Source organism: Ictidomys tridecemlineatus, chromosome 12 (genome assembly GCF_052094955.1).
Source record: "Ictidomys tridecemlineatus isolate mIctTri1 chromosome 12, mIctTri1.hap1, whole genome shotgun sequence".
Taxonomy (NCBI): Eukaryota; Metazoa; Chordata; class Mammalia; order Rodentia; family Sciuridae; genus Ictidomys; species Ictidomys tridecemlineatus.
Genome location: NC_135488.1, coordinates 115,323,063 through 115,344,119, shown reverse-complemented (window position 1 = coordinate 115,344,119; position 21,057 = coordinate 115,323,063). Strand labels below are relative to the sequence as shown.

At 51.5% G+C, this 21,057-nt stretch overlaps 1 protein-coding gene and 3 long non-coding RNA genes across 7 annotated transcripts; 2 read left to right on the top strand and 2 right to left on the bottom strand.

The window, feature by feature from the left end:
* Positions 1-1,650: 1,650 nt before the first annotated feature.
* LOC120884996 (uncharacterized) lies at positions 1,651-14,073 on the bottom strand. 3 transcript variants are annotated; one of them, XR_013429287.1, is made up of 7 exons: positions 13,526-14,073; positions 9,473-11,815; positions 6,746-6,848; positions 5,740-6,599; positions 4,953-5,651; positions 2,239-4,605; positions 1,651-1,972 (listed from the first exon to the last, which is right to left on the bottom strand). It is a non-coding gene; the product is annotated as an uncharacterized LOC120884996 (long non-coding RNA). The 3 variants fall into 3 exon arrangements; XR_013429286.1 differs by having other exon boundaries at positions 4,953-6,599; positions 6,724-6,848; XR_013429285.1 differs by having other exon boundaries at positions 4,953-6,599.
* A 236-nt stretch (positions 14,074-14,309) lies between these two features.
* On the bottom strand, positions 14,310-16,252 carry LOC120884973 (uncharacterized). Its single transcript, XR_005727437.2, has 2 exons — positions 15,759-16,252; positions 14,310-15,049 (listed from the first exon to the last, which is right to left on the bottom strand). It is a non-coding gene; the product is annotated as an uncharacterized LOC120884973 (long non-coding RNA).
* An 85-nt stretch (positions 16,253-16,337) lies between these two features.
* Positions 16,338-18,791, top strand: Id2 (inhibitor of DNA binding 2). Of its 2 annotated transcripts, none has more exons than XM_005327346.5 (3): positions 16,338-16,810; positions 17,131-17,194; positions 18,053-18,791. In XM_005327346.5, the coding sequence occupies exons 1-2, from the start codon at positions 16,463-16,465 to the stop codon at positions 17,185-17,187; spliced, it is 405 nt and encodes a 134-aa protein (XP_005327403.1). In that variant the 5' UTR covers positions 16,338-16,462; the 3' UTR covers positions 17,188-17,194; positions 18,053-18,791. The 2 variants fall into 2 exon arrangements, with proteins under 2 accessions (XP_005327403.1, XP_005327402.1); XM_005327345.4 differs by having other exon boundaries at positions 18,007-18,791.
* A 402-nt stretch (positions 18,792-19,193) lies between these two features.
* Positions 19,194-20,836, top strand: LOC144369472 (uncharacterized). The gene is made up of 2 exons (XR_013429288.1): positions 19,194-19,436; positions 19,595-20,836. It is a non-coding gene; the product is annotated as an uncharacterized LOC144369472 (long non-coding RNA).
* The last annotated feature ends 221 nt before the right edge of the window (positions 20,837-21,057 follow it).

Genomic DNA, 21,057 nt, shown 5'->3' with positions numbered 1-21,057 from the left:
TGTGTGTGTGTTCATGAGTGCAAACATGTTTTTGTATGTGTGTATGTGCATGCAGTTATGTGTGTGTTTGAGTGCATGTGTCTGGGCATGTATGTGTGTGTGCAAGTGAGCTTGTATGTATGTGCATCAGTACATGTATGTGTGTGAGTGAGTGTGTGCATGTGTGTGCATGTACATGTCTGAGCACCTGAGTATGTTCCTGTATGTGCAATGCTTGTGTTCACATGTATGCATGTGTTTGCATTGTGTACATTTGTGGGCATGTGAGTTATGGCACATGTATGTGTACATGCTCATGTACATGCATGGGTATATATGTGGTGAGCGCATGTGAATTTGTAAGTCTCTGTGTATGTGTGTGCATGTAGGTATATGTGTGAGCATGTGTGTAGTGTGTTTGTGTGTACTTAGTGACTGTGTACCTGTGTGTGCATGTGTTCTTTATGTGGGCATGTGTGCCTGTATATGTGGGAATGCATGTGTGCACTTTATGAATGTGTGTGCGTGTGTGCTTGTGTGTACGTGCATGTGTTCAGAGCACTCTGAAGATCTACTTTTGGAAACTTGTCACATACTCGTAATGTCTTCTTTCTGTTGCGACTTTTACCATCCAGGTGTCTCGGGAGCCCTCCTCCGCTGGACCCCTTTCAGGGTCAGCCTTCCTGCTGGCTCCTCCCCCATCACGTTATCAGGTGTTAATAGTGCAACTCGCTTGTCTTTCATGTAGTCAAACCCCACAGCCAGCCCTCAAATGCCCGTTGAACAGGCTCATGGGGGGGTGCCCTGAGCCTCCCCACCCTCTCCTCCAGCCACAAGGCTGTCCTTGGTCCTCCAAACTTGCTCTCAGGTGTGACCACTTTTCCTCTCTTCCTACTCCTATACCAACCACAGACCAGCAATCCTGGGTTCCACGGAGGGTCCCAGGGCACACAGAAACAAGGGAGAGGACACACTTGGGACCAGTACTTTTTTCAAACTCATGGTTCACCAACACCAGCAAAACCATCTTAGCACTCAACAACTCATTTCTAGTGTGCTGTTTTGAGTTTTTGTTTGTTTGTTTTTTAATTGTATGTGGAGATCAAGTGCTAGGCAAGCACTCCACCACTGAGCCATAGCCCCAGCCCAGTAACTCCTTCTTGGTCATCATCGAGACCCCCACCCACCAGGCAAAGCATAAATAAATAAAGCAGAGTGCCCACCCTAAGGGGCAGAAGATGGACACAGCATGTGGTGAGGAGCTGTACCTGTATGGGGCAGGCCATCAGAGCTAGAGCTCTGGCACAGAGGAGCAGAGGCACAGAGGTGTCCTGGGGGACAGCAGGCTGGGAGGTTTTATAGAGAAGGGCACCTTTGAGCAGGTCCTGAACAGAGAGGGTGTTTCCAGGCCGTGGGGTCAGGGGAGACCTGGGAGCCTGGATGGAGGCCGGGCTGTGTGGGGCCCATTTCTGAGGGAGTCTACCCAAGTGCTCATCAGGGCATCTGTGCCCGGTGACCCTGGCAGTGCACGGTGCACAGTGGAGCCCTGAGGTCCCACCAGGGTGAGGTCTGATTGAAAGGAGTGAGGTCTTGAATGCAGAAGCTAAGGGGATCGAAAAAGAGAAATCATATTCTAATGCAATATTTAAGAAATCAAAATCAAAGCAAAAATCCATGGTGAACAAAATGTCATATTTTAAAATAAAAAAGGAGCCTGCCTGCATAGAAACAGAGCAGTCATGGCGTCACAGGGACACAGGGAGGCGAAGGTCCCAGTGTGGAAGTTGCAGTTTACAGGATGAATTAGCCCAGAGACCTAAGGCACAGCAGGAGGATGGGCCAATGCTACTGCGCTGTGCACGGGAAGTCTGCCAAGACAGCAGACTTCAGGTCCTCTGACCAAGAAGAAAGGTGACCAGTGGGTGTAGGCTGTGTTCACCGGCCTGCCGTGCACCCATTTCACCGTGGGTGTCTATCCAACATCAGCCGTCACCTGAAATACAGATGCACCAGTCAGGATCCAGAACACCATTCTCCTTTGGCTTTGGGCTCCTTTTCATCATTAAAATGCAGTTTTTAAATGTTCACGCTATGGGTATTTGCATACTTTATAAAATTTTGGTTTTTGTTTTCTTACTGATAATTTCTCTGGGGAAACTGAGGTGGGGACATGCTCATGAAGACTAGACCCAAAGCTGTTCTTGGTCTCCCCAGCCCTCTGCCTGCCCATGGCCTCCACCCTTCCAGAAAGTAAAATACTCTTCACTGATGTCGATTCCGGAGCTGGAGGCTCTCCTTCATACTGAAGATGGCCCAACACCCTTTTCCTCCGATGCCTAAGGACAAGCCAAACGTCCAGGCCACCGGCTGAGCACCAGCCTGGGACAGCGGATGTGTGCGCATCCTGCAGGAAGCCGAGGTGCTGGGCGGAAAGTCGGGGGGTGGCCTCTGCGGAAACTGGACAGCGCTGACCTAAGGCTTCCAGGCTGGCTTAGGGAAGGTAGGTGGGACGAGTCTGGTGATGATGGCGTTATTGTACATTTCAAAGGAAAGGGCAGTGGCACTGAATGCCCCAGGACTTTCCCTAAGGGGACAAGCAGGAGTAGGCCAAGTGGCCACTGGCCCCTGGGCAGGTGCCTGCCCTCAGGATAGCCACGCACACTGTCTATGGCTCTCCTTCACAACTGCCCAGCACTGACCTGGGAGCCAGTTCCAGTCAAGGTCCCTTCTTTTCCCGTTTTTAACGCCTTCTTTACTTTTCAAGAAAATGGCCATTTTGGATGAGGTTTCTTGCTCTTGGATTTTTGGAGGGGAGGAAGGTACCGGGGATTGAACCAGAGGCTCTTAACCACCAAGCCTCATCCCAGCCCGTTTTTATATTTACAGACGGGTCTCACTAAGTTGCTTAGGGCCCTGCTAAATTGTTGAGCCTGAACTCAAACCTACAATCCTCCTGCCTCGGCCTCCTGAGCCACTGGGGTTACAGATGGAAGCCACCAAGCCTGGCTCTTGCTCTTGGATATCATCTCTTTGCTTTAAAAGCAAACTTACTTTCAGAGTCAGAGGAAATTTTTCAAATGTCTCATATAAGGTTCCAACTTTCGCTAATCTTAAAACTCTCTGTGAGCAATTAAATATTCAAAACGTGTATTTCTGTAAAAGGTTCATCAGCTCAGTCCTGCCAGCCTGAAGGTACCTCCGGGAGAACCCAGGGCTGCCTGAGGCATCTCCCCAGAGACCAGGGAACACAGCTGCCTGCGGTTCTGCTTGCACTCTGGGGATCCCAGTGCCACCAGGGCTGGCCACCCCCAGAGCTGCTGCCTTCAGAACCCTGGGCTAGCCCAAGCGAGCCAGGAGCCAGGCGTCCCCTGGAAGCCCACAGGTGCCCACTGAAGGGGAGCCTAGGAAAGGCTGAGGGGAAAGGCTCTGTCTCCTTCCCTGACCCCAAAGAGGCCCCATGACAGACAGCGGGAGAGGAAAGGCTTGGCAGAAACGCCCCGAGGAAAGGTCCTTTTAGTTCCACGGTGTGGTGGGGAGCCCAGAAATCCCACAGCACTCCTGTCGCGCCCCCAGTCACCTTGAGCTTCTGTGTCTGCTGGAGCCCATGGGGAGGGGCGACGCCCTCCCTCCTGCGGACCGACCCTCCCCATCCTTCCTCCTAGGTGGCCGCCATGCAGGCTCCCAGGAGCTCTCTACAGTGCGAACCTTACCTTGCTACTCACCTGCTCCAAAATGGCCGCTGAGCCTGCAGGAAGCGAGCACCCCGCCTGCAGGTGGGCTCCCCGCTCCTGAGTCCACCCTCCTGTCTCAGAGCAGCCAGACCAAGGGGGTGGGGCTCCTCAGGGCCTCCCGTGGCCCCCAGCCCTGTCTCTCCACCTGAGCACCCTCCCAGCGCCCAAAGTGCCAGGTCACAGTGCCCACCTCCCGAGGCCACTGGCTGGGAAAGGGCCGGGTCTGCTGACCCGCCAGCATGGCCACAGCCCCTCTTAGTTCTGCTTCACCCACCTGCCCCCACAGCCCTCTGCACTCCAGGCTGGGCGAGCCCCCCGCCCAGGCTCCCCAACACGCTTGGCCTGCCCGTCCCCTGGACCTCGCCCGTCACAGGGCAATGCCATCTCACCCTCTGCTTGGCTCTGTTTCCTGCGCAGCTATCCCAGGGGCTCAAATCCAACTTCCAGGGGAGCACTGTCCGTCGTGGGCCCTGCAAGGCTAGCTCTCCATGGGCCTCTTCTTAAAGACATTGACGAGACACTCACTCCGCTGCGGGCTCCCAGGTCTTGGAGGCACTGAATGAAGAATCACCATGGCCCACCTGGCCTCGGCCCTCACCCACCTTCAACCAAAATGGGGCTCGACACTGCCACCCACGCACCACGCCCCCCCAGCTCTGTGACACCCCTCCACTCGGACTCTGTCTCTGTGTTCGGTTGGACAGTCGCCACTAGCTACTAGAAAACAGCAGAGCTCTGCACGGGGACAGGGTGCAGGTTCTGTGCCCCTCCCTGTGTGCCCGTGGTCCTGAGCAGAAACGGGGAGGCTGGCCAGGTTCCACAGCAGGCCTCTGCAGGAAACCCCTCTGCAGGTCAGGGCCGCGTCGCTCCTTTAAACAGCTGTCCCTCTGTGCAGCTGGAGAAGAGAGAGAGAAGAAGGTAAAGGCCACTCAGCTGAGCAATGTGCCACACGCAGTACCTCTACCCCAAGTAAATAAAGCTGGTACAGCATGGTGGCAATCACTGCAAGCAAATGGAGTCGCTTCCTTCCTGGCCAGCTATTTTATTTTTAAATCAAGGAGGCATCCATCAGCCCCTCTCCACAGGACTCCCGGTGTGCTGCCCCAAAGCTCCATGCTCCCCGACCACCCAGCGCTGGCCCAGGGGAAAAGCCTTGTTCAACGGCTCTGCCCACCCTGGTATGGGGAAATCGGAGCCTTTTTTTTTTAACCCCACATTGTAATTTAGAATTATTGTGCAGACCATGTGGATGTTTGCCCGCGTTGGCTGAGCGGCAGAATATCCAGGCTCCGTGAAAAGTCAGGTTGCTAAGTCACGCTGAGTCACTGGGCTGCAGAAGCGCTGGGAGGTCCTGAGCAGGCCGGGGCAGGCCGCGGCAGAGCTCCCTGCTCTTGCCAGGAGCACCGGGAAGGCGCGGGGCCACAGCAAGGCAGGCCTTTGGGAAGGGCAGGTGGCCTTGACGGACTAGAGCTCCGCAGGCAGAGGACAGCACACAGAGCTTGAGCAGGTCAACAAACAGGACCCAGGAAACTCCTGGAGAAAAACTGCAGACTAGAAACCCAAAGCGGAACCCGACCCAATCCCATCCAACCCAGGACGGCTGCCATCGGCTGGGCGAGAACTGCTTCCCCTCCATCCCTGTGACTCCGGAGGCTCAGGCAGAAGGATCACAGTTCAAGGTCAGTTTGGGCAACTTAGGGAGAACCCATCTCAAAAAAATAAAAATAAAAATAAATGTATAAAGGAAAAATAAAATATTTGTCCTTTGTTCTAATATTAAGTGATTTCCATTCAAAAGTGAACGGACTACCGTTTGTCACACTGTTCCAATGATGGTGTTTTTAATCGGTGCAGAGGTTGATTCTTACAGCTCCTTCAAGGTCCCCCAATGTTAGAGCCTCCATTCTGTCATCAGAGAGTCACTTCCAACACCAGCACCATCTGTATGACCAGCGATGGCGAAGATGAGGAAGAGCGGGTACCGCTCACACAGGGTGTGCCAGGAGCCCCCAGGCATCTCTGTACGCACCACTGCACCTTTCCTCCTCTGCCAGAGCCCAGGCCCCAGAGCGCTCCTCACAGCATGACCCAGCATCGCCCAGGAGCCTGCGAAAAGCTGAGTCCCTTCCCCTGCCCCACACCCAGCCCAGAGGAGCGCCCAGGCCAGGTGGTAACGCTTTTCTCTGGCAGCACCAGCAAAGCAGCAGTCGCCACTGCCCGGGGCCTCCTTTCTCTGCTCTGCTCAGGAAGAGCTCTCCCCGTATTTGACTGAAGAAAAAGGATGGAAGTGGAGTGAGGGAGCGGGAAACCTGGGCAACCACAATCTTCTTAGAAACCCCACACTGCTCCCGACGGGTGGGGCGAGCCCAGGAAGCACCTCACCTTTCACATTCTGTTGTCCCCACCCAAGAATGAGGAGGATCACGATGCCTCCCTCTAGTTTTATTTTGAGCCTTGGCTACATCTCACACATACCTGGGAGAACGTAAGTGCTCAGTAAATAAGGTTGCCAGATAAGATGCAGGACACCTATCTGAGTTCTAGATGAACCATGAATAAGAGTCTTAGCATGTACCTGTGTTTTATCTGCTAAATCTAGCATCCTTCTCAGTGAAGGGTCACTGTGACTTTTTTTTTTTTAACCAATCTGATAAATCTGTTTAAAAAAAAAAAAACAGGAACTTGTGTTTATTTTGACTAATCCTGGACATTAAGATGACTGGGCACGAGAGGATGTTTCTAATTAAACTTGCAGACTGTAGATACAGAGATTCCACTCTGGAGTCCTGTAGGACTAGAACGACTGAGGACAAGGACTCCGGGTGTTCCCCAGGTAGTGTCTACGGCCATGTGTGGGCTGGTCCAGAACAGCTGCACGCAGTGCAGGATCTGTTGAAGAAAATAAGCAGAAGTGCCTGTGACCGAGTCAGCCGAGGCGACTAAGGATCGTCCACTGCTACGTGGACAAGCCCAGCACCCTGCACACGGACGCCCCAAGAAGTTCAGTTCTCACACAGATTTAACATGAGGGTTACCAACTGGCAGGCAGCTCCTATCAGGGACAGGGTTCTTCACATTTTGGTGGCTTGCCATGTTGAAGGGAGGTTTCCACGGTGTCTGCACTTGTGTACGCCAATCCTGAAGACAAGCCAGAACCCCTCTGAGGTGGTTTCACGGACCAGGCCTGAGATTTACTCACAACTAGCTCCTGCTTCACGGGTTGGAAAAGAGTTCCTCACCCGGGACACTGTGACTTTGAGCCACCTCTTTGTTGCAGGGCCACCCTCTGCAGTAGGGAACGTGGAGCAGGGTGTTCCCTGGTTTCCACTCACTAGATTCCAATAGAGCTCTCTGCCCTCTCCAGTTGTGACAAGCAAAAAGGTCTGCACATGTTACTAGATGTCATCGCCCTGGTTGAAAACCACTGGGGAACTCAGTTCCATGGCCACACCTCACTGCAAAGGAGGCTGGGAAATCCAGGCTCACAGTACGCCAGGAAGGAAGTAAAGCCACTTCAGGGGTCTGCCTGGCTTCTTTCACAGTGACCTGCAGCATGCAGGTTCCTCCTCTGCTGCTGTGGGAACACTGACATCTGTCTCAGAGCAGTTTCCTCTCAGTGAGAGGCTCCAGGGAGAATGTGAGGGACAGGGCCTTGGACTCAGGTAGGGAAAGGGATGGAGAAACCACTATTATGCTCAGCAGCATGGGGCGTTTGCAGATAGATGAAGAGTTGTGACCAGGAAGCAGCAGAGGAGAGGATGAATACTTGTGAATTTCCACTTTGAATTCACAAGCACTTTTAAAGTCAAGAATGAGTGAGTACCTAGGCCCAACTGGGCTGAGAATGGATAGGGCTGCCACCACGTCAGAGAGAGAGAGGCTTCCTTGAGAACCCTGAGCCACGCAGAAGGCAGAGTGGGAAATGCAGACAGGGGGTATTTGGGTGTGTCCCCAGAGAGGAGTTGTCACCTGAAGCACAATAAAGGGGATTACCCCATCAGCATACATGGCCTGTTGGGTGTTCGTATAATTACACCTGAGTGAAAGCAAGAGGAAACATGTAGGAAGCTGTTTTCATAGTCCTTTTATTAACGTTTACGTGAGTTAATGAACGTGCAAACAGATCTGATGAAAACTGCGGGGTAGTAAGATAACAAAGTGGGTTTTAAGAGGGGGAAGTCACAGCCTGGACAGGAGTCAGATCTCACTTCAGGCTGGAAAAGAGGACAGGTTTTCCAAGCTCAGAAATTGAAGCCAATGTGACTCTTGGCACCAACAAAATCAAGCTCTGGGGCATCCATCATCCACCATCCATGCATCCATCCATCCCCATATTCAGTTAGCATTTACGGAACTCCTCAGAGTGTCGGCCCTCTCTTAGGAGCTTAGGAAACACCAGGGGACAAAACCAACAAAAACCTCCCACCACCAGGATACTACACTCTCAAGGAAAGAGACAAGGAAAAAACTGGGGAGTCAATTGCCCGGATCACCAGAGGACCAGGGGTGGGCAATGCAAGGTGCCAGGACCACAAATGGGCAATGATTGTGAATCCAGTGGTCCCAGGAGGCCCCACCGAGAAGGTGACAATTGAGCAGAGACTTGAAGAAAACAAGGCCTCTTCACCCCCCCAAGGTGGGTGCCTCATGGCACGGTGGGCTCCGAGAAGCCCAGATTTGTGACATGGCCACTGTGAGACAGACACTGAGAAACCAAAACCATCCAGATGATAACCGTTCCGCTCTAGCCACAGGAAGAAATGGGCCCCAGCTCCACCCCAGAACTAGCTGCCCGTGTTCCACATGCCGTCCCAAGAGCCTCTCCCTACGACAGATGTGTCAGAAGGTCAACAGGGAGGAGCCAGTCCTCCCAGCTGGCCAGGTCTGAGCCTGCTGGACGCAGTAAAAACCATGTGGGAGCCTATGAAGCCCCACTCCTACCCCTAGGCTCACAGGCACTACTTGCTATCCACTGAGTGGACTCAAAGGAGGACAAGGGAGGTTGGGGTATCTGCTACCTCCCAGTGGTGTCAGTCGAGGTTCCAGGGAAAGGGGAGTGTATCAGGACAGTGATGGCAGACGCCTGCTGCAGTAGAAATTTCAAATAAGTTTCAGTCTCCTGGATAATACCCACCTGTCCGGGTTTCAATTAAAAATTACTCATCATATCAAGAACCAGGAAAAGCTCAACTTGAATGAGAAAAGACCATCAATGGTGGCCAATACTCAGTTAACATGGATGTTGCAATTATCTAACAAGGAAGCCATCATAAAAATCTTTTCATAATTACGAACGTCCTCAGAAAAAACGAAAAACCAAACTCTCAGCAAAGAAATAGAAGACACAAAGATGATCCAAAAGAAACTTTCAGAACTAAAAAATAATAGCTGAAGGAAACTCACTGGATGGGCTCAAGAACAAAGAGAAGAGGCGGAGGAACTGGTGGACTTAAAGACAGAAAGATGGAAGCCACTCATTTTAAAAAGGAGAAACAGAGAAAATCAACTTTTAAAAACTGAACATAGCCTCACAGATCTGGGGATCTGTGTCACTTGATTGTCACCAAGTGCCAGAAGGGGAAGGGAAGGACTGAAATAGTATGTGAAGACATAATTGCTGAAAATTGCCCAAGTTTGGCAAAAAAAAAAAAAAAAAGGCAAAGAGAGCCTCAAAGAGAATACACTTAAAGAAATTCACAAGATACATCATAAACGTCTGAAAACTGAGGGCAAAGAAAGTAGGGAGAGAAAAGGACTCTTACCTACAGGGCAAAAGGCAACTGCAACATTTCTCCTCAGCAGTCACGATGGGAGGAAGTTCACAACGTGCCAACTTCGAGGAGAAGGGAACTGAAAACTCAGAATTCTATATCCAGCAAAAATATCCTTCAGGACTGAAGAAGAAAACAAGCTTTCAAATGCATGAAAACAAAAACCTGTTGCCCACAGACCTACCTTAAAAGAATGTCTAAAAACACTCTTGAAAAAGAAATTATTAAAAAAAAATGGAACATCAGGAAGGAACAAAGAAGAAAAAAAGCTAAAAAAAAATTTAAACTTGCAGGTAAATATAACGGACTTTTCTTTTTTTTAAGTTTGTTTTTTATTTGTAGAGAATACTTTGATTTATTTACTTTTTATGTGTGCTGAGGATTGAACCCAGTGCCTCACACGTGTGAGGCAAGCGCTCTACCCCTGAGCCACAATCCCAGCCCCATGGACTTTTCTTGAGTTTCCAAAATGTTCAGTTCCTTAAAGGGATCCAAGTTGGCTCATTTGTACCAGGTAGATGGCCTAGGGCAAGGCTGTTTCGGGAGGTATTTACATGAAGCCTCTAAGGGAGCCTCCACCCCACCCCAATCAGCCTCTCCTCCGATGCTGCTCACCAAACCTGCTCAATTTGAATTTGGAGATGTGACCCTGGACTTCATGGTGTGATCTTGTTATTCTTATACACAGGAAGGTTTGAAAAGTCCTAAGATCTGAGTTGACTTTTGGTTAATCCAAGGTCAAGCTCCATCACTCCACTAACTTTGGAGTGAAGTGTTTTACCAAGTGTTCTACAAGTTCCTAGGCTGAGCGATCTAGCCATACAGGGTTGCAATGAATTTCAGATTAAAAAAAAAATCAATACTCCCCCTCCAATCAAATTCCCACACCTCCTCATCCTATTTGGGGTTGTTCTAGGAAATGTGGGTCTGTTATTCATCCAAGCTTCAGTTTCTTCCGTGAAATGGGGGCAGCATCTGCCTTTCCAACCTCTTTGGGTCAAGTGAAAAACAAGGTGAGCTGTGCACCGGCTGGTAAAAGATTGATCTTACCCGCTGTGAATGTTCAAACTGAGTAAAGAGGCCATGGCAAAGGGTCCTTTTCTCTTTGAAAGAGAATGTCTATGTTCTTCACTCACTTTCGGAGGAGGAGAGCAGATTACAGTTACACAGGGTTTAATTCCCTGGCTCCTCCAGACTCCGGCTGAAGGGCAGCTCCAGTGTCTAAACAGGCGAGGCCAGGCTTTGGAGGCTCTATGACTACTGCAGGACCCCACCGAGGGGAACATACGCTTCTTACAGAGCCAATTCAAATCTCCAACCCATGCTCAAGGCCCTCCTTCACGAGCCATGTCCAAGCCACTCTCCAGCAGTCACCTCCCTAAAGATGTAGCCTACGTCCAATCCTTTCCCACAAAATGGGGAACAGTGACACAAGACAGGCCTGTGGCAGGGGGGCTTGCTGGGCTGACATGCATGCGGAGGGAGAGATTTAGAAATTGCCACTCCTGGGAGTGAAAGCCTAAAAGAAGGGAGGAAAGGAAGGTTTAGCTTAAACTTGAAGACACAAGTCTCTCAGCCAGGCAAGCAGCTCTGGCGTCGCCTGAGTGTGTGCCACCATTGCCCAGGACGATGGGACTGGCCTCTGGGATTAGCAAAGGGCAGTATCCGCGGCGTCGCAGGCGCAGGTTGCGCTTCCGCAGAGCACTGCCGGGTCGCGGGACCTGGAGTGCAAGGGTGCGTGGGGTGGCACCCCTGCAGGCTGCGCACGTGGGGCGGTGCGGGCCGGCGGGTTCCTCCCCACTGAAGTCATGGACTTGGCCGACTGCGGCGGGCAGGCGCGCAAACGTGGCTTGGGCCAAGCGCGGGGAGGGCGGGGGAGCCAGTGGCGCGCACAATGTGTTTCTTGTTAAGGACTCGCAGGCCGGGACTCTGGGTTTTGCTTTTGGTGCCGCCTTACAATTTTAAGATGCAGCCTGATTCCGGACAAGCCCGCCCCTGTCGTTGGCTGCTGCAGATTCCCACGGACGCTGGTGGGCAGGGCTGGCGGCTTGGGCGCTGCACTCCCCGCGCACAACGGGCGGCCGCCAGGGGTCTGGGCGATGACCCGGGCTCCCCGCGGTGGCCGGACCCCCGCGACGCGCGCCTCCGGGCGGCGCAGACTCTGCGACGCCAGCCCCGCTCCCGCCAGCTCGCGGGCGGCCTGAGATTGTTTTCCAAGACCTTATCTCTCACTCGAGTTAATTTTCTTTTTTAATTTGGTGACCGGAACAAAAGGCACAGGAAAATCCTTTGTGAAAGCCAAACAGGACCACAAATCGGTGCACTTCACAGCATCTGTAACAAAATATTTTGCAGTACTGGTAGTTAAATCGGCCCCTTCACCAAACTTCCCAAATATTGCTTTCTTTGAACCGAGCTGAAAAGTGATCCCCCTAAAAGGGGATCAGACTGTTGTCACCAATTGGATTTGCTACGGCGTTTTACCTGGGGCTCTAGAGAGCTCGGGGCAAATAGGACCAAGGGGGAATCCTATAAGGAATTAGGGCCAGGATCGTGGCGGGGCGGGGGAAGGAAGGGCTGTTAAGCCATTGTAGTAGCCGGAGCCCTTTGCTAATGCCATTTATTAGCTGTGTGCGACAAGAAGTGTAAGAGGTTAGGCAGGTCTTCAGAATACCCAAAGGGAGAAAAATAAACATCCTCTTGTTTGCTTTTCGTGGCTTTTCTCATTTCCCCCCCTTCGCGTTGCCCTTATGGAAGGCTGATTTAAACCCAAATTCGGTTATCTGGTTTCAGGGTAAAGGCTCCCTCTTGCCAAGGTATTAAATAAACAAGTAAAGCAAAAAACTCGAATCCTTATGCAATCCAGATGCTGTTTCCTCGAAAACCACAACAAACTCTGCGAAACCAGATAACAGGACAGGCCAGTTGTGCGTCGTCGTACCCCGCCCCCCGCCCCTTTCCGTTTTTAGGGCCAGCAGAGGACATTTATGATCAGGAACTCCTCTCCAGGACAGACGATAAATAATTGCTACCAACACTCTGAACTGCAGATGAGCACCCTTGAGGGATCCGGATGCCATAAACTGTCCGGGAATGTTGGCATCTGGTTCTTAAAATGGAACTTTCCCTGGAGATAAAGCCGGGACCGAGGAGGCGTCTGCAGGCTGACTCGAGAGCTTCTGGCCTCTAGATGCTCTCGGTCGAAAATGAAGCATTATAAAGGGGCTCAGTCTGGTCCCGGCTTTGTAGTGGTAATGAGGACGCAAATGCGGGCACGCTGAGGCTCCGAGGAGCCGCGGACGGGGGCTGCACATCCTCCCGCCTCCCCAGGGGCAGCGGGGGGCCTTCTGGAAAAGTCTAATGGTCTTTCTTTCGTAACCTCCCAGTATTCCAAAGAGGAAGGCAGTCGGACAGTGGGGGGCGGGGTGGGGGGTCCTTCAAAGGTATTTTTAGGAGTCCGGGATCAAAGCCATCCCGGCAAAGACCGAGAAGAACCCGAGGGATAAATCAATCTCGCCCAGAGCTGAGGCAGTGACCTTCTTCCCATCCACCCTTCCCTCGTGCCGGACCCACCGGAATGCCTCGGTGGCAAAAACACATGAAATAAAGCAAAACCTTTTGCTTTGGCAACCTCTAAGCCACATTACGCCTCCTTTTGCGAAAGGACGGTTTCTTTCTTCTCCCTCTTTTCCCGCGCCCCGCCCGCCTGCCTTTTCTTTTCTCTCGGCCCTCCTTCCTTCCCCCAAATCACTCGAAACTTAAGACGTGCGCAGGCTGCAGGTGCGCGCGGGCCGGCGACCGGGCCGGGCGAGCCGAGGACGCCCGGGCCTCGCAGGCATTGATCAGCCGGGCGCGCGCGCTGAGTGACGGCGCGGTTGCCATGGCAGCCGCCTGAGCGGCGCCGCGAGGACAAGGCGGCAGGGCGGCGTGAATGGGCGGCGTCACGCGCCTGGCGCCAGAGAGTCTGCTCCGGGGCTCCGGCTCCGGCCCCTCCGCGGCCTGGCCCGCGCGCCGCCGCCGCCGCCGCCGCTGCCAATTCATCACCTGTCAGGGATCACTCGGGGGGTCACGGGCGGAATGGACACAGCTGTGAGAACAAAACCCGGGAAGAAAGGCGAGGCTCCCCATTGCGCCAGATGTGCAGAGAGGACCTTGAGACTCGCCCCCGCCCCGCCGGCTCCGCCGCCCCCGTGGCATCACGCGGGGACCAGAGCCAGGGCGGCCGGGCCGCGGCGGCCCAGAGCTGCTTCTGATTACCGCGAGCGGCCTGGACGCGGCGGGGGCGCCGGCGGGGCCTGGAACGGAGGCTGAGTGAGGGCGCAAGCCCGGGACCCAGCTCAGGAACTTCCAGAGCAGGTCTGTAGCTTTAAATGAGGGGTGACCCCGTGGGTAAGCCAGGGGGGGGCCAGCCTCTCCAACCCCCGCCGGAAGCCCTTCACACCTTCCCACCACCCACGGATCCAGCCCTTCCTGCAGCTGGGTCCTTCTCGCAGCTGGGACCATTTGAACTTTAGAGCCCTCAAATGCAAACCCACATAGACACCAATTGGCAAGTTTTTTCATGCCTTTTTAAGCCACCCCGAAAGTGCTTCAACCCGCTTTCCCCACGAAAACATAATCTTAAAGGTTGATTTCGTCTTGGGCTTGCTGAGATAGACATACTCTCATTCAGGCATTTTTCAATCATTAACTTATACAGCTTCATAATCCCCTTAAAATGATCTTTAAATGAATGTTAAACTGGGTAGCATGCCAATAAAATCGAATTCAACACAGCCTAGCAGACTGGACTCCGACATGGCAGCTAAAGAAAGAAACACCAGAAAACTTTCACCATATTTAGCAATTTTACTACATCAGGGTACAAAAATGATCATGGGAGAAGGCACTGCCTGAATCAACTCTGCAAGTGCGTAAAGTAATACCGCACAATGCTCATTACCATCAGCCCAGAGCCTCACTGTTGGGATAATGAGGCTGGCACGGATGTTAACATACGGTGTCCTTGGAAAAAGCTAGGAATGCGTCAGTATCGCGGAGCTGCAATGTCCAAGAATCATAAGTAATAATTTGAGAATCCCAAAGATGTTTGTTTACATTGGCTATTATTGTAAAATAGTCAAAGTATAACATCATGAACCAAAATAGTGTCAAAACAAAATCTGTTCCACTGTGGCACGTATGTGACAGAAACACATGCACACAAAGTACATCAAAAGGCTCGAACTGTGGGGGGACTCGGGTAGTAAATCACTTCCAGACTTAATATCAGAGGCAACGTTAATGGAACGCTGTCAGGAAGAGAATTGCAGGCTAGGGTTTCAGGGCCTCGTGAAGGCACTCCGCAGATCTCTCCGTGGGTAGGAATCCTCCACCTTCATCCTCCAAAGTGAGGTGGCCACCAAATCTGCCTCCCAAGAGAGAAGCCCTGGGGCACATGGCTGTCACGTGGAGGTCAGAGACCGCCTGGCCCACCAGCTGAGGAATTAATCATTAATTGAAGGAAGAAATACCGTTTCCCTATTATTGGGCTTTGCTTCTAGTCGCCAGTTCAGCCTCTTCCTCTTTCTGAAATGCAGAGGACAGGGAGATTGAAACAAAAAGTAAGCAAGAAACAAATATTACGTTTTCTGGGGGTTCCTAGTTTATTGTTTTCTAGAGGAATATGATTTTTGTGGTCCTAAGTTGAGCTAGAATTATATCTGAATTAAAATATTTGAATCAATAGTATGAATATTTTTAATTGGACTGAAAGACTATGTTTTTAAGGATTTACAGCCAAACGAACCAACCCTGAAAACCCATCTAGTACCAGTACTCAAAAGATTCCAATCCTCATAATAACATAATTTTCTTTAAAAATAAGTGTTAAGATGTCAGTGGGCTAAAGGCCACCTATCAGGGCCTTGTGAAATCTCCAAGGGTGAAAGGTTTCTTGGGGCACACCCCAGAGTTTTAGAAATACTGTAGGTGCCGGAATGTGACACCAGGAATCACTGAATGTGCATAATTAATCACATTACTTTGCCACCTACACTGAAGGGCATAGACCCACAGCCTTTCAAGGGCAGTGTATGTAAATGTACTTTCAATATGCAAATTCTGCTAATGATTTCCGATTAATAGGATCATTATAATAGTCTTGCCTCGTTCTTGGGGAAAAAAAAAAAAAGAAACCTGTAAGTATCAAGCCCCTCACAGCTCCTCAGAGGTCAGGGCAAGGTTAGGCTTGGTTTCCAATAAGTACTCATTTTACTGAGTTTCCAATAGTGCTTACCCAGTTGCTCCAGCTTGCAAAATCCCACACTAAACCCGTCCTTTAATGCATGCATGGGTGTTTTTTCTTAAACATAGCTTTCCTCATCCTAAAAGACGGAACTCACTCTACAAATGTGACTTTTCAGTGGCACACTTATTTGCGTTTTCTCTTTCTGAACTGCTTGCAGTCTTTCTCGGGACGTTATCCCGTGGGCTGCAGTGAACGGTGACTTTCCCCAGGCTGTGCTGAACTTGCCCTAGTCGTTACGACTTTAGGCTGCTGAAATCTCCAAGGTGTGAAAGGCTTCTAGGGGCTCACCCCGGAGCGAGCGTCCAGTCGGGCATTTGGAAAGAGAATGACGGGCGCCGTTCCGAGCCCGGGGTTTACAGAACTCTATTTACCAGCCCAGCTGGGCTCGCGCCCGCCCCGCCCACCCCGCGGGGATTGGCTGCGAACGCGGAAGGACCGAGCGCTCGCCCCGCGCCCGCGCCCGCCAATGGGAGCGCTCGCTCAGTCTGATGGACTCGCCGCCTTCCGCCAATGGAGACGAAGGGAAGACCGAGCGTGTGGCCCCGGCGAGGGCGGATAAAAGCCGCCCCGCCGGGCTCGCGCTTCATTCTGAGCAGATCCTGGTGCCGAGCGCAGCCAGCTCAGCAGGCGGCGGCGGCCTGAGCTCCAGGGCAGCCCGCTCCCTCCCGGTGTCTCCTTCCACTGCGGTCAGCATGAAAGCCTTCAGTCCGGTGAGGTCCGTTAGGAAAAACAGCCTGTCGGACCACAGCCTGGGCATCTCCCGGAGCAAAACCCCGGTGGACGACCCGATGAGCCTGCTGTACAACATGAACGACTGTTACTCCAAGCTCAAGGAGCTGGTGCCCAGCATCCCCCAGAACAAGAAGGTGAGCAAGATGGAAATCCTGCAGCACGTCATCGACTACATCTTGGACCTGCAGATCGCCCTGGACTCGCACCCCACTATTGTTAGCCTGCACCACCAGAGACCCGGACAGAACCAGGCGTCCAGGACGCCGCTGACCACCCTAAACACGGACATCAGCATCCTATCCTTGCAGGTAAGACTGCCCCTGATGCCCTCTCTCTGCCGCCCCACACTCCAGCGATCGTCAGGGCTGTCACTAGTCGGTCCATTGTCAAGACCGTGACTTACACACGAGCTAATTAACTTTATTTTCTCAAAAATTGCTCTAGATCGAGCCGTGTGTGAAATCGCTAATAAGTTCTGACATGTTAATGCATGAGTCTGAATTGTAGCATAAACGTGTTTAAGGGAACTTGCTGCTCTGTGGAGTACTTAAATTATAATAATTTTAATGCGAGATCCTTTCTCCTTAAGATTGTCTAACCTCGTGCCTTTTATCCTTTTCCTCTCCAGGCTTCTGAATTCCCTTCTGAGTTAATGTCAAATGACAGCAAAGCACTCTGTGGCTGAATAAATGGTGAGTGTTGCTTGTGCCTCTTAATGTGTGTGTGTGTGTGTGTGTTGTGTGCTCGCACAAGTGCATACGTTTTTTGTAATTTGCTTGGGCCATGTTGCTTGTGTATCTGTAAAATGTTTGATTTAGTAAACCCATGCTTATTTCGCTGTGTGAAGGGCACTACCTTTTCTCCCCAGATGTGAAGGGGCTTGTCACTCTGCTTCCTCAAGATCACAGAACATTTTCCTTAGAAAAGAAAAAAAAAAAATGATGCCAGTAACTTACCTTGGCCTTGGATAAGGAGTGTGTATTGGCTTTTGTAGCGAATGCAATGCCCTGGTTCTTCCCACTATTCTCCAGTACTATGAGGTACTAACCTCCACTGTAATTAATCTTATCGCCACAAATTCCTTAGTGATCCTCCTTCCCTAAAACTGCAGTTCTCTGGGATTCTCTGGACTAGCTGAGGACTGCTACCCTATGCCTTAGCCCCTTTGCTTTGGGATCACAGACTTCCCTATCTGTTAACTAAAGGGCTGTTTTCAATCAAATAATTGTTACAAGAAGCAGACTGGCGCCTGTGAGCACTGCTGTTGGAGATCCAAATAGGAGATTGGGTTGGGAAGTTTTTCCCTTGAGTCTCTGCTATTTTCATGTTTAATTTGTGCTGTCTTGAGGCTGAGTGTGTGTGTTGCATCTGGACGCCAGGGTTTGCCCAATCTCCCAGTGTTTGGTTAAATGTTCAAACTGTGGCTTCCTCGGCGCCAGTCTGCCGGCCTCTGCCCTTGGGTTACATTCTCCTAAACATGCCTTTCTCTCCCGATCTTTTGCAGGTGTTCATGACTTTTCTTTTTTCTTTTTATTCTTTTTGCACAACAGCAACAACAAATCCACAGGATCTTTTAAGGCGCTGAACTTATTTTTCAACCATTTCACCAGGAGGACAAATTGAATGGACCTTTTTAAAAAGAAAAACAAATGGAAGGAAAACTAAGAACGATCATCTTCCCAGGGTGTTCTCTGTCCTGGACTGTGATACTCGTTATTTATGAAAAAGACTTTTAAATGCCCTTTCTGCAGCTGGAAGGTTTTCTTTATATACTATTCCCACCATGGGGAGCGAAAATGTTAAAATCACAAGGAATTGCCCAATCTAAGCAGACTTTGCCTTTTTTCAAAGGTGGAGCGTGAATACCAGAAGGAGTCAGTATTCAGTTACTTAAATGAAGTCTTTTGGTCAGAAATTACCTTTTTGACGCAAGCCTACTGAATGCTGTGTATATATTTATACATAAATATATATATATATATATTGAGTGAAACCTTGTGAACTCTTTAATTAGAGTTTTCTTGTATAGTGGCAGAGATGTATATTTCTGCATTAAAAGTGTAATGATGTACTTATTCATGCTAAACTTTTTATAAAAGTTTAGTTGTAAACTTAACCCTTTTATACAAAATAAATCAAGTGTGTTTATTGAATGGTGATTGCCTGCTTTATTTCAGAGGACCAGTGCTTTGATTTTTATTATGCTATGTTATAACTGAACCCAAATAAATACAAGTTCAAATTTATGTAGACTGTATTAAGATTATAATAAAATGTGTCTGAAGTCAATACCTGAATTCCGGATTATTTTTAAGGTCTCTTGCTCTGTCCGTGGCTGTTCTCACTCTCATCATTTGATGGAACCCCTTCTTCCTCTGCTGCTCACACCTCGAGAATGTCCTTATCACATGTGTGATCAGGTCCAGCACCTTGGAGCAAAGGATTGCTGCTACTGTTTAGGAGAATTGATGGGCACTGGGAAGGCGGTACACCCAAAAGTTTTCAGTTAGTCCTCAAGGGACAACTTGATTCTGTGCTGTGGTGCAGAATTTAAGAATGAGTTGGGAGCTGTGGCTCCTACGGCTTAGGTCACCCAAAGGTGGGATCTAGGGAGACAGTAGGTGTGAGGCCCCTTGGAATAGGTGAAAGTGCTCCTTCCTCTGGAAGCATCCGCTCTCCGGAATTCTGGGTCTCACTGTTTGCCCGTGGGAATTCGGCTGCAGTCAGCAGCCTCTTTGGGCCTCCCCTGGTCCTCTACCTGTAGCTCACCCAGGCGACTGACAACTTAAAGCGCCCTTCACCCTTCGCCGCCCTGGACTGTAACGGAAGGAGGGTGGGGAGAGGCGTCCAAGTCAGGGAAGTGGACCACGGCTATTCCCTCCCCGCTCGGGTGGCGACATTGGGACCGTGCCTTCGAGTGTGTATGAAGCTCTGGTAGGTGGTTGGAGCCCACGTGTTTGTTCCGTCCCGCGGTGAAACGACGGGGGGGAGGTCTGGAAGGCTGCTGCGAGGAGGACGGACCTGGGGAGGGAAGCGGCGGGCAGGGCGGGGGTGCACGAGTCTCACCTGGAGCCACTTTCTCGCCCAAGCAGGTGTTGGGGTGGCGCCACCGAGTCTCCCCGGCGGCGTTGGCGTTTCCTGGCCCCTGACACTGAATCCATCACTGCGGGGAGGGGAGCGGCGGCCAGGGCCTCGCCGCGCTCGGGACCGGCCACCGGGGCTCGGAGCCCGCGCGAACCGCCCCGCGGGGTGATGGTGGCTGGCAGTCACAGCCCAGGGAAGCGGGGCCAGGGCCGAGGTCGGCCGCCCTCTAGACCGGTCACCTGCGGTCGCGCCACCTGTCGCCAGCTGCAGGCCCAGCACAACCCGCCACGCTGCGCGCTGGGGCCCTGCGGGACGGGCGCAAGAAGTGCGAAGACAGGTCGCTGCCGGGCCCCTTGTCCTTTCCTCCAGACCCAGCCCCTCGTCGCCCCCGACCTCGGGGCCCGCGCATAGTCGGCTCGAACCCATGGAGTCAGTCCTCGGCCGGGAGCCTAGAAGTCGGGGCCTCGGGGCCGCGGGGCCGCGGGGCGGGGCGGGCGCCGGACACAGTTTGCAGCGCTGGGACCACGACCTGGAGTTGCGCAGCCCAGGACACGCGGCACCTTTCGGGGGCACTTTCCTGCGCGGAGCTCGCACGCCCTTCCAGGGCCGCTCAGTGGAGGCCGGGCGCCACCTGCTGGCCGGCGTGAGGACCGCGGCTCGCCGCTCTGTCCTGGTGGGCCTCGGGCTGGGCGCTGCGACCCCGGAACGTGGCGGGCGAGCGCCAGGGCAAGGCGACTCCCAAAACTGACACGGTCACGGAAGGTCGCGTCTCTAGCGCGCGGACAGTCATTTCCACTGCCGCTCTCATCTTTTTACCACCTCAGAACCGGGGTGGGACCCCCTTCGCAAATTCACACCCACTAGTGACACTAGATGCTGTCCTGGATGCTGGGCCTGAAAGAGATGGACGTTGGAGCGTGGGGGTAGATAAACTGTGAGGTCAGAAGAAGGCAGGCCAGGCCGCTTTCCCTTCTCTTCCCCTAAGTTTGTATCTAATCTTTTTTCTCAGTTTTTGCATGACTTTCACCAGAACCTCCAATGTTTGTCATTGGAATAGGGGTGAACGGGCACCCTTATTCTGAATCTTAATGAAAATATGTCAGTGTTTCTCCGTGTGGGGAAAAACATACATTTGTTTATTGAATTTGGGGAGAACCCTTCAATTGCTAGGTTGGTTTGGAGTTGAGAATTTTACATAATAATTTGAGGGTGAATTTAGTAAAATTATTTTACTGCATTTGTCAATATTACTTTTCTCTGGTAGATTACACTGATTTTTCTGCTGCTAAGACATTTCTGAAAGAATTCCTACTTGAACATGATGTAGTATTACTTTTTATGTCCATTTTGGATTCTATTCCAATTATTTTATATGAATTTTAGAAATGAACTGATTTATTTTCTTGAACTGTCCTTATCTGGATTTAGAATGAAAATCACACTATCCTCAAAGAATAAATGTATAAGTCAG